The following is a 12,894-nucleotide window of genomic DNA, read 5'->3' on the forward strand; positions in this document are numbered from 1 at the left end:
GATTTGCTCTTCAAAAATGTCCCTTCTGGGAGTTGGGGGCAGGGAGATGGCTCAGTCATCCCCTTGCTGAGTACTTGCTGCCCTTGTGTGTGGGTCACCGAGGCTTCAAGAACCTTGGTACTACTAAAACTGGCAGGAGACCTGAGTTTTGGTGCCAGCCCTCACGGTTACTCCAGCTGAAGGGGATCTGACGCCCTCTTCTGGCTCCACAGAGACTGCACACACAAGGTGCACTCAACAGACAAGTAGGAATGTACATATATGCATATAAAATAACTATTTAAAGAAAACGTAATGCCCCTAAGAGGTTTTCTTCCTTCCTTCCTTCCTTCTTTCCTTCCTTCCCTCCCTCTCTCCTTTCTTTCCTCCCTCCCCCTCTTTTCTTTCCTCCCTCCTTCCTTCCCTCCTTCCCTCTCTCTCTCCTCTCTTCTTCCCTCCCTCCCTCTTCCTTCCTTAATTTCCCCTCTGAAGTGGTTTTTCTTTCTTTTAGTCTTCAACCTTTCTGCTGTTCTCAGAATGCAGCCCTCCTGCTGGCTCCAACCATGCGAGGCCCACAGTAACCTAGCCAGGGCTGTTTTCCAGCCACCTGGTGACAGAGAACGAGCCCCCACGGGGAGAAGCTGCAGGCAGGAAAGGATGGACATGTGCAGAGGGAAGGCAGAGCACAGGGGGACAGCCTGCTCAGGCAACTTACTAGAGCCTTCAAGGCCGCGGAAGGGACAGCATGGTGCACCATGCACAGACATGCACAGACATCCTTATGGCTGATGGATATGGTACACTTGGTGATTGACAGCTTGAATTTCAAGGGCACCTTGTGGCTCATGGTGTCTACCACAGCCTTCTGACAAGAACTGCTCCTCAACGGGAGTCAAGGGAAGAGCAGCTGCATCAAACCTCCATGGCAGCCCTTCGGTGGCCCCAGGTCTGGTGATGACAAGTTGGTCAATATCCTTGTACTCCAGGGATGCATGATCTTACCTGCATGTGGAACCTGAAGGAGTTTATCTCATAGAGGTCGACAGGAGACTACGCGGACAGGGGCTGGAGGACTGAGGGAAGTGCAGGGATGGCTAAGGGCTCATCAGTAGGAGCTGTCTTTGGTGGATGGGTGAGAACTGACACTCTGTTGCACAAAGATAGGCTGTTGATACCCTCGATGTGGTCCTACTCCAGAAAGGCTAGAAGCAAAGATTTTAATATTTCTCTCTCTCTTTTTTTTGAGACAGGTGGGATTTCTTTCCATTTTCAAGTAGGGTATTTGTGCACATTTGCTTTGTGTGTGGTGACCATGCACATGTGTGCACATGTATGTGAAACCCCACGGTGGATGTCAGGAACCGTCTTCTATTGCTCTTCCTTCTGTAACTTGTGGATATGGTTAGTCTTGGTAGCTAGCTTGCTCTGGGATTCCCATGTACATCCCAAGATGGGAATTGCAGGCAGGCTATGCTGTGGAATATTAGTTGAAGATTTATTACATTTGTTTATGCTGTGGAACATTTGTTTAATGATGCAAAGATGTGCTGCATTCTTTTATGTTGCACTTTTTTAACTATGTGAAGCTGTGATTCCTTGCCTCCCTAAAACACCCGAGGGTCTAATAAAGAGATGAAATAGCTAGGCAGGAGAAAGGGTAGGTGGGTCCGGTAGGCAGAGAGAATAAATAGGAGAAGAAGAGTTAGAAGAGTGGAGAAATGAAAAGAGGAGGAGAGAGAACATCAGGGGTCAGCCACACTGTTATGCAGTGAACCACAGAGTAAGAAATAAAGAGAGGTATATAGAATAGAAAAGGTTAAAAGCCCAGAGGCAAAAGGCAGATGAGTTAATTAAGAAAAGCTAGCTACCTCTGGGTCTGGACCCGAACTTTAATAATGACAAGAGTGGTACCATACTAAGAACATTCTGGAAGATGGTATCAATTTTGCTTTAAAAATGGGAATCTGGTTTTTTTTTTGTATTTTATTATTTTCAATAAAACTCAAGTGTTTTGAACTTTTTAAAGTATCTATAATCCTATACATAAGGAAATAATTTTTTCTTGGGAAAAAAGAAAAAGTAAAGCTATCAGGAAACAAAGCCAAGTTAAGGCCAGGTATTTATTAGAAAGAATAAGCTTCTGGGTATTTATTTGGAGCTGGGTAGCGGGTCCCTCAAAAGAGTAAAGTGTAAACATAAAAGGCCAAGGCTGTGACAGACACTTAGCGCTTACGTGGTTTGAATGTGGATGACCCCCGTAGTCTCCATGTCCGACTTTGTTTTCCCCGAAAACGTTGTCAGAGCGAAGGATGTTTAACAACAGGCTCTTCTCTGCCCACAGCCTGGCTGTTAGCACCGTTCAGCGCTGCAAAGGTTCAGCTTGGTTTCCCAGCCATTGCCTCCCCTTCATGTCTTAATGGTCATTCCAGGCCTCTCCTTCTCTACAGATAATTTAAATAATTTGAGACAAGGTCCTACTATGTTGCTTAGGCTGACCTCTTAACTCTTGGGCTCAATCGATACTTTTCTCTTAGCTCTCCAAATATAAGGGTACCACTGTAGATAATTTTCCTTCCTTTTTAAATTATAAATATTTAAAACTGAAATTAAGAACTTTCTCCTACAAGTACAAAAATAACTCAGTGGAGAAAATGTAATAGCTTGGAAATAGACTTCAATGCATACATTAAAATCTGGAGCTATAATGAGGGAGATATCAAAAATTCCTAAAGAGAGGGACAATCTTACCGCTAGCATAATTGCCTAATTATTCTTAGGAGTAATAGTTATACTCTAAATTCCTGTGTTTGCCAAACTAAATTCCAGGTGGACTCAGTAATATAATATAGAAGCGAAAACAATAAAAAGCAGAAAGGCATATATCCACTCTTTAAGGGGAAATGCCTGAACTTGAAAAGAATTTTAAAAACACGCCACTGTGACAGACTCATGGGAGAAATAACTTAAAAGAAACTCATCATAAAACACAGATTGCTCCTGGCTCCCAGCCAGGCTGAAAATCGGCAGGAGTGGCTGGTGGTGCAGGGCTGTTTACCTCATGGTGGCAAGAAAGCTCAGAGAGGGAGATGAGAAGGCGCATAGAAGGGAGGCCTCAAAGACCCGCGTCCTCCAACCAGGCCCCACTTCCTTAATGTTTTCACTACTTCTATAAAAAGGGACACCAGCTGGACAGAAAGCCCTCAACATAAGCCTATGGGGACACTTTGTATTCTACTCCTTAAACACAGAGGCGTGGCAAACCTTTGATGTCACCCATCACAAAGGAATTTATCCTCAGATGAGAAAACAGAAACAGTGATGCTTGTCAAGTCTGACGTGTAACAATGTTCCTTTTGGGATTGCTTAGATGGCTCAGTAGGTAAAGCACTTGCCACACATGCGTGAGGACCTGACTTCAATCCCTAACAACCACATAAACAGCTATGCGATAGCGCATGCTTGTGATTCTAGGACTGTGGAAGTGGGAAGGTAGTGTTAGCTCCTGTCGCTGCAGCAGCCTGCCTTTGGGACATTTATGTCATCACGGGTCACCATGCTTCTCGTCTTTCTTTTCTCCTGTCTGCCTGCCTTTTTCGTGTCCCCACTCGCCATGACCTATTGCTTTTTCACTCTCCCCGCCCCCCAGTGAACTTTTTGCACTCAGCTGTGAGTGCTGTGTCTGCTCAGTGGCACCTTGGCAGGGCCCGAAAGGTACCCACATCCTTTCAGGTGGATCCCTAGGGCTTGAGGGCCTGCCAGCCCTAGGGACTGATGAGAGACCCTGTCTCAAACATAAAACCAAGGTGGACAGCTCCTGAGGAACACACCTAAGGCTGGCATCTGGCCTCCATGCATGCTCTTACACAACTGTCTTGCAACTCGGACGACTGACACCTCCATAAGCCCAGCTGTATGCTTCCAACGACCACGGAAGCAGATCTCATTGTCTACTGACATTCCTTCACAGGAGGGGACACGCGGGTCTCTGGACCTTTACATGAACTTCAGGCCACTCCTCTAAGTGGACAGGGTGTATTAGGGAGGGCCTAGATATACGGCGGGGGGGGGGGGGGAGAGCAAAGACTGGGGGAGTGGAGCGCCACCTCTGTGGCTATAGGGAAGCGGTCTTCCATGCTGGGCAAAGACTTTCCAGTGGGGCTGCTTCGCCCATGTCGGTAACCCCTCACTGGGGCTCTATAAGTAAGCCTAACAAACCTACTCGTTCCCTAGAGTGAGATGAGCTGCAATTATAGTTTGGTTTATCCTTAGAAATTTGGGAGGAAGGTGTAGACATTGATCCCACCTTGCACACTCTCCCAATCCAGGAAAGGAACTTTGGCACCGTCCTCACCCCGGATTCTCTAGGTAGAATTCTGGATCAGCTGGGCTGGGCTTTGTTGCCAGATACCGCCAACTTGCTCTCACATCGGAACGGAAGTTTGAGGTGTGGTGGCGCTTACGGGTTATTATCAGCGTTGGGGGGAGGCTGAGAGAGGACTCCAGTTGGAGGCCAGCCTCGGCTACACGATGAAACCCTGTTTAAGGAGGAAACGCAGCAAAATAAAGTTGTGATGCACTGGGATCAGGCAGAATTGAAAGACTTTAAGTCCCACCCAGATTTGCGGAGCGTGCCGCTCGTTGGCAGCAACTACACGACTAGGCTGCCTACTCGGGCGAGATAGGTGTCACCGCTGCGCGTCCTGACTTGGAAGGCCGATCAGTCGTGTCCGCGGTACGCAATCTTCAGCGACCGATGTTTCCCGAAGAGGCGGCGGGAACACCACCCCTGGAGAAAGCACGAGGCCAGTGTGCAGGGCACCAGCAGCAGGCACCCCAATCTCCGGCTAATTCCGGCCCGTGGGAAAGCTCAGCCAATCAACACCCTGAGTCCCTCTCGGTGTCCTGCGTGATGCCATGGAGACTTGAGGGCGTGCAAACGGTAATGGTTCCCGCCGTGGTGCAGTGTGAGTCTCGCATTTCCTTCCAGCGATCTTTCTAGATAGGATACTCCGGCTCTAGGGTTGGGGGAAGTTGTGTCCGAGAATGCTTACTTCCGGCCCCAACCCATAGGACCGGAAGCTCTAGGCCACTTGGCATCCGGGTCTCTTGCGGTCGTCTGCGTGTTGTCATGGAGATGGGATGGTGGTGTACAAACACGGAGGGATGCTCGGCGCTCAGATCTGAGAGCTGCTCACGAGTCTCGTCTCTTTACAGCTGCCAATCTCTCCTCAGGCTAGAGAGATGATTCCATGGGGGACGTGAAGTCCTTAGTGTAGCGGGATGTGCGCGCAAAGCCGCTCACTTCCGTGTCCTGCGTAGGTAGTGATCAGCCAATCAAGGCCCCGCTCCTTTTCCCGCTTCTCGCAGGTTGCTATGGTGATGCAGAGGCCGCATCCACGCGTCCAGGGAAGCTGGTCAAGTTGCTGGGTGCCTCTGTTCTCCCTGTCTATGCTGCGGCCCCATTGTGGAGAGGCAGAGGGCGTGGGACGCGGGTCTCCACCATCGCACAGGTGGGTGGGTAGCAGAGGCTCCATCCCTCGTTACACCCTTGATCCTCCTCATCCTCGGCTGAAGCTTGACCACTTCCTCCGGGTCAGGGATAGGGGGAGCAGGGGCGCTCATGCTTACCTGCTCCTGAGGTGGACCGTTCGGTCGCCGCCTCCTTCAGCTCGTGCTTGCCTGCTCCTGAGGTGGGACGTTCGGTCGCCGCCTCCTTCAGCCCAGTGCATTTCATCGCCTGGGATCCAAGCTGGTCGTGATGGTCGTGAGCCTCCAGCTCGGTTGATGTCCATGGTGTACTCTGGTGGTGGTGATCCTGAGCTCCCAGCCTAATGTGCGTGGTTGCGTTGGAAAATGCTCACTCCATGCTTCAGGCTTGCTGTGGCATGTCGGGCAGGTGGTGGAAGAAAGGGGATTCCAGCCCACAGGATCAGTCTCAAATGATGTGAGGAGCACTTGCTGAGCTTTGCCTGCCCTGCCTGCAGCTTTTAGTCTCCGGAAGGGTCAGTTGGGTCAGCAGAATAAAGTTAAAGAGCTCCAAACTCAGAGGCTTGTCAGGTCCGTCTATCTATCATGTATGTATGTATGTGCACATGTGTATGCTGAGTGTCTGTGGAAGCCAGAAATTGGTATTGGATCCCTTGGAACTGGAGTTCCAGGCAGTTGTGAGCCACCCAGTGTGGGAACTGGGCACAGAACTCAGGTCATCTGCAGGAGCAGTATGTACTCTTAGCAGATGAGCCCTGTCTCCAGTCCACTGATACGGTTTTGACATGGCTACTTGTGTGCATGCGCATGCATGTTCACACGTGTGGTGAATGCATGTGAGCATACTGGTGCATGCTCCTGTGTGTGTAGGCAGAGCAGGGTGTCAGGTGTCTTCTTACATCTCTGTCTGCCCTTTTGCCTTGAGACAGGTCTCTCCCTAACCAGAAACTGGCTGTTGAGACTGGACTAGCCTGCCAGTAAGCTCTCAGATCCTTCTGTCTCTGCCCCAACAACGCTGAGATTACTCGCTCCAGCATTCACTCTGTGTTTCTATGCGTGTGTGTGAGGATTTGAACTTAAGCCCCCAAACTTGCACAAAAAGCACTTACCAGTTCAGCCATCTTCTCAGCCCCCCGTGGTATTTTTTTAAATTCTATTTTAAGTGATAGTGCAGTGTGGTGGGCTTCATCATGACATTTCCTGTCCATATATCATTGTGTTTTCCTACATTTGCCCCTCACTACCCTCTCCTGCTTATCCTCTTCCTCCTCCTTCTCCTCCTCATGGGGCCCCTTGTGCCTTCACAGCATTGACAGTGAAATCTGGTTTCTGCGTATGAGAGAGTATGAGTTATCGTGTCTTTCGTGCCTCTCACTACCCTTTGCCCCCACCTCTCCTTGCCCTCGGCCACTCTTTCTTCCCTATTGTGCCCATCTACTCCCATGTCCTATACATAGTATTTGTTTAAATATAGGTTATAGGAGCTGGAGAGATGGCTCAGAGGTTAAGAGCATTGCCTGCTCTTCTAAAGGTCCTGAGTTCAATTCCCAGCAACCACATGGTGGCTCACAACCATCTATAATGAGATCTGGTGCCCTCTTCTGGCATGTAAACATATATGGAAGGAATGTTGTATACATAATAAATAAATAAATCTTTAAAAAAATATAGGTTATATACAAGGCTGTATATGTTCACAGCTAGATTCCACCCAAGAGAGAAAGCATGCAGGTGTTGGTCTCCCTGGCTCTGCGAATACAATTCATCTTTCTGAGGATGATGTCATTTCATTCTTCCTTACTGCTAAGTAGAACACATTTTCTTCATCCATTCATCCATCCATGGGCGTCTAGGTTGATTCTACATTTTGGTTATTGATAGCAGGGCTGCGGTAAACAGAGATGCAGAGTACCCTGTGTGTGCTTCCCGAGCCTCCTTAGTGTGCGTGCATGTATGTGTTCTTGCATGTGCATGTGTATATGTTCTCATAGGAGTAAAATGGCTGTTCCATAGGTGGATCTGTCTGTTTTTTGAGAATCCTCCATAATGATGTCCTTTGACTACACTGGTTTTCTGTGAAAAACAAGAGCTTAAACCTTGCCTGCCTATCAGTGATTCTTTGCCCAACACTTTATAGACAAGAACTAACTAACTAACTAACTAACTAACTAACTAACTAACTACTTCTCTGTTTCTTTTCTTCCTCTCCTCCTCCCCCTCCCCCTCTTTCCTTTCTCCCTTCTCTCTTCTTCTTCTCCCCCCTCTCCTTCTTCCCCTTCTCCTTCTGTTTTGTTTTTCGAGACAGTATTTCTCTGTGTAGCCCTGGCTGTCCTGGAACTTGCTTTGTAGACCAGGCTGGCCTGGAATGCAGAGATCCACCTGCCTCTGCCTCTTGAGTGCTGGGGTTAAAGGTGTGCACCCCCCCCAAACCAGAACGTTTTTTTCTTGCCTGACATTTTCTGCTCAAGACTTCCTCTTTGCGCCGGGCGGTTGTGGCACACGCCTTTAATCCCAGCACTTGGGAGGCAGAGGCAGGTGGATCTCTGTGAGTTCGAGACCAGCCTGGTCTACAAGAGCTAGTTCCAGGACAGGCTCCAAAACCACAGAGAAACCCTGTCTCGAAAAACCAAAAAAAAAAAAAAAAATTAAAAAAAAAAAGACTTCCTCTTTGCAATCTCCTCCCTTACCAAGTTCCCTGGTGGCAGCTCTTCAGACTGGAATGAATCTCAATGTTGTTTGAATTTGCATTTCCCTGATGGCTGATGGTGCTGAACACTTTCCGTCTGTTTATCAGCCATCTGTCTTTCTTCTTCTGTGAACTCTCTGTTGATCTCATATGATACGTATTGGTAGCAAAGGCCGTCCTGGTAAGCTGCCTTCACTCTGACGGGATGCTTTTCACGAGGAAGGTTTTCAGCTGCCGTCATTTGTTAGTTCACGTGGTTCTACCCAAGCTTGAGTTCTTTTTTTTTTTTTTTAAAGATTTATTTATTTATTTTGTATACAGCATTCTGCCTCCATGTATGCCCGCACGCCAGAAGAGGGCACCAGATCTCATTACAGATGGTTGTGAGCCATCATGTGGTTGCTGGGAATTGAACTCAGGACCTCTGGAAGAGCAGCCAGTGCTCTTAACCTCTGAGCCATCTCTCCAGCCTGAGCTCGAGTTCTTTCCAGACGTCCTTCCCTCTGCTTGTCCTGTAGAAGGCTCTCCCTGCACTTTGGCAGCGGCTGCTGCTTCAGCTCATATAGTAATGTATTTGATCTGTTTTAGGGTTGACCTTGTACAGGATGAAAAATAAGGATCCATACTTGTGCTGGCTAGTTTTATGTCAACTTAACACTGACTAGAGTCGCGGGAGATGAAGGAACCTTTATTGAGAAACTGCGTCCATAAGATCAGGCTGTAGACAGGCAATTGTAGGTGTCCCTGGGCATTCAATTGTAGGCATTCCCCAGACTCTAAAGTTCCCCCAGCCTAAATTCCTCCTCCTGCTTACTCTCCCTTCCTGGAAGTCCCATCTGTACTTCCTCCCTTGCTATTGGCCATTCAGCTTTTTATTAGATCAATTAGGTGCCTTAGGCAGGCAAAGTAAAACAGCAACACGTCTTTGCACAGTTAAACAGATACTCTGCAGCAATGGTGTTTCCCCATAGCAATAGCAACCCTGAGACACAGGGCTGCATAGGAGACCCTGTCTGGAAAATAGTTAAGCAGATACTCTGCAGCAATGGTGTTTCCCCATAGCAATAGCAACCCTGAGACACAGGGCTGCATAGGAGACCCTGTCTGGAAAATAGTTAAACAGATACTCTGCAGCAATGGTGTTTCCCCATAGCAATAGCAACCCTGAGACACAGGGCTGCATGGAGACCCTGTCTGGAAAATAGTTAAGCAGATACTCTGCAGCAATGGTGTTTCCCCATAGCAATAGCAACCCTGAGACACAGGGCTGCATGGAGACCCTGTCTGGAAAATAGTTAAGCAGATACTCTGCAGCAATGGTGTTTCCCCATAGCAATAGCAACCCTGAGACACAGGGCTGCATGGAGACCCTGTCTGGAAAATAGTTAAACAGATACTCTGCAGCAATGGTGTTTCCCCATAGCAATAGCAACCCTGAGACACAGGGCTGCATGGAGACCCTGTCTGGAAAATAGTTAAACAGATACTCTGCAGCAATGGTGTTTCCCCATAGCAATAGCAACCCTGAGACACAGGGCTGCATAGGAGACCCTGTCTGGAAAATAAAAAGGGGTCGGGGAGAAACCGGAGATCTGGTTCAGTGGTTGAGAACACTGACTGCTCTTCCGGAGGACCTGGTTGTGATTCCAAGAGCTAACTCAGTGGTTCCCAATCATCTGTAACTTGAGTTACAGGGATCTGATGCCCCCCTTGGACCTCATAGGACAGCAAGAACGCATGTGACATACACACAAATGCAGGCAAAACGCCCTACACCTAAAACAAAAATACAAAAATAAATACATTTTGGGTTTTTTCTTTTTCTTTTTTTTTTTTTAGGAACAAAACAGTCAGACAACCCAAATCACAGCGACTTTCCTCCCGCACTGGCGGTGACGTCTGAATTGGCGGCAACGTTTCCGTGTTCCTTGGCCGACTCTGGTGCTTGTGTTTGTCACCATCACTTCTGTTAACCTTCCGGGAGCTAGAGATGCTGCATTGCCATAGCTGAGAAACCTACCCAGACATGGAAAACTTCATCCTGTATGAGGAGATTGGCAGAGGAAGCAAGACCGTTGTGTATAAGGGACGTCGAAAGGGGACAATCAATTTCGTGGCCATTCTTTGTACTGAAAAGTGCAAACGGCCCGAAATAACCAACTGGGTAGGTCCTGGGTGTGTCTACCTGCCTGGCGGCACCAGAATCCCAGGTGACGTGAGCGAGCGTGCATTCCCGATAGTCTGGAGGTGGCAAAGAGGGTTAAGAGGTCAAGGCCAGACTGGGCTGTGTAGTCTCAAATAATAAGGGATGGTGTAGGATGCTTGCCTACCATGTGTGAGGCCCTCGATCCCGTCCCTAGCACTCAGGTAGGTAGGTAGATGGATAGATAGATAAATGGATGGATGAATGGATAGGTAGGTATATACGTAGGTAGGTAGGTAGGTAGCTAGATAGATGGATGGATGGATGGATGGATGGATGGATGGATGGATGGATGGGTAGGCAGGCAGGTAGGTAGGTAGGTAGGTGGCTTGATAGATGAATGGATGGATGGATGGGTGAGTGGGTGGGTGGGTAGGTAGGTAGATAGATAGATTGCAGAAGCTACTGGGCATGCTGTATCCACATCCAACGTTTTCATACTGGAATGAGGGCCCCATCTCTGTCTGGTGCCATCAGTCTTGAGGGATGAGCGAGTGTAGGCTGTTGCCAGCTCTTTTGGTTCTGGTGCAAAGAGATATGTAATATACATTTATTTTAAGAGTTGGTATCTGAGGGCTGGCAAGATGTGTAGGTGATGAACCTGAGCTCCGTCCCTGGGACCTCCGAGGTGGAAGGACATGACTAACTCCTCTGTCCTCCATTCACACACTCCAGCATGCAACCCCCTTTCATAGACAGCATTCCTGCCAAGGTCAGAGACAAACTTTTGGGTTGTGGGTCCAGGGATTGAACTCCTGTCTTCAGGTTTGGTGGCAAGCACCTTTGCCCACTGAGCCCTTTTGCTGGCCCAGTGTGTATTCCCCATTATAGGAACACAGTTAGACTTCATTCTGGGGGAAGGAATCTGCTTACTCTGCCCACCCGTTGTTCTGCGTTAACTGTAAACCTGGACACCATCCAAAACGGAGACTGAGAAGGAACACAGACCTGCTGGCTGTGCTTTGTCTTCTGCTGCACACACAGGATGTGGGGGGAAGAGGCCAGAAGGTGAGACCACCTGACCAGAAGGACAAGAAAGGGCTTGGTAATACCCGCTCGGGCTTCCCAGATTGCTGGGTGTGTAACAGAGCACAGATTACACTCTTAGTTCCTGGTTCTCTGCCCTGGTGACAGAACAGGCAATTCACAGCCCATGGCTCTTGGTTTTGCTCGGTAGTATCCAATCAGGTAACGAAGGCAGTCAGTATTCTAGAAGCCTGTGCACAGCCTCCCAGGCCCTTTCCCCCTGCCTGCAGACACTCCCTCCTCACAATCCAGATTATCTCGTGGGTTTTAGTGTTGTGTAAACAGAGAGCCTAGGTCCCTTTGTGAAGCAGAGCTAATGTTTTGGATATTAATAGGACATAAGAATTGGAAGAGAAGCAATGATTTTGTTGGGCATTTGGCCAGAAGCTGGTTACTGAGAGGGGAACAAAGCCCAAGAAAAGGGCAGGGCCGACATTTATTTCCGGAAGCCCATTATCTATACAGTGGGTTGTAAGGAAGACTGGGGGTTTTAGTCCAGTCTAGAAGCACATTTGGAACAGAGATGTAAAGCTAAACATCACTGTACTTATCGATGCTAGGAGGGAAGTGAGGGAAGGTGGAGGGGGTCTGGGTTCCTCATGACAACGTGAAGAGCATATAAAGGGATGGATGTAGACCCAGCTGGGGGAGCAGAAGACAGCACCCAGCGCGAGGAGCGTGGAGAGGCAGCGGGCTAACCACACTCTGAGTGGCTTCCCCCCTCTTTCTGAGGCCACCGACTACAGCCCCTGGGTTTTTTGGAACTGTATTCTAGGCTCCACCCTGCTTCTCTTAACTGACTTGCTGGGAGAAGATTCACTTTGCACATTGGTACAGCTGAGGCACCGCAGTGCCTGCCTAGTGGTGGTGGAGACAGCTTCTAGAACCGATGACTGTGACAGCCGGGCCTGGGGTGTCAGGGAAAGAAATGTAGGGCGAAGAGAGAACTCAGCTGTGCAGCTGATGGCGTAAAGACTTGGGGTGGAGAGGAGACCAGTGGCCTTCAAGGCAAGGCTTCAGTGGAGACCAGCTTTGGAGCTGGGGTGTTCAAGATGGGAGGAGAAGGTAGCTCCTGCTCGTGCAGCCTGCTGTGTAAGGAAGGACCAGAGGGAGGGGTGGTCTCTGGGTGAGCATCTGAGGCTAGGGTGGAAACTTGAAATAACGTGGTCCTTCACCGTCGCCTGCCCTGGCAGTTTGCTAGGGGTGGGGGAGGGGTCTGCTTGGGATTGACATCCTGAATAAAATCCTCTGGAAGTTTCCTAGGAAATCTCAGCCAGTGGTGAACAGCCCTGACTGTCCTGGGACTCGCTCTGTAGTCCAGGCTGGCCTTGAACTCACAGAGCTCCACCTGATTCTCCCTCCTGAGTGCTGGAAATAAAGGTGTGCGCTACCACAGCCCGCCTGGGCCAGTGATTTTTAGTAACATACTGCTGCTGTCTGTCGGAGGCGAGGAAGAAATGTTTCCCGGCTAGGCACGGGGTTGCCTTGGGCCATCCACGGCTTCTCCTACTAT

The 12,894-nt window shown here is 49.0% G+C and overlaps 1 protein-coding gene across 1 annotated transcript in view; it reads left to right on the plus strand.

Moving 5' to 3' along the window:
- Positions 1–5,087: 5,087 nt before the first annotated feature.
- Positions 5,088–12,894, plus strand: part of Ulk4 (unc-51 like kinase 4) — a 315,649-nt gene continuing 307,842 nt past the window's right edge. Inside the window, exons 1-2 of the mRNA XM_075964113.1 lie at positions 5,088–5,489; positions 9,992–10,316. Of these exons, the coding sequence (XP_075820228.1) occupies positions 10,179–10,316 (138 nt within the window). The 5' untranslated portion in view covers positions 5,088–5,489; positions 9,992–10,178. The remainder of the gene's footprint in view (positions 5,490–9,991; positions 10,317–12,894) is intronic.

Source organism: Microtus pennsylvanicus, chromosome 3, assembly GCF_037038515.1.
Source record: "Microtus pennsylvanicus isolate mMicPen1 chromosome 3, mMicPen1.hap1, whole genome shotgun sequence".
Taxonomy (NCBI): domain Eukaryota; kingdom Metazoa; phylum Chordata; class Mammalia; order Rodentia; family Cricetidae; genus Microtus; species Microtus pennsylvanicus.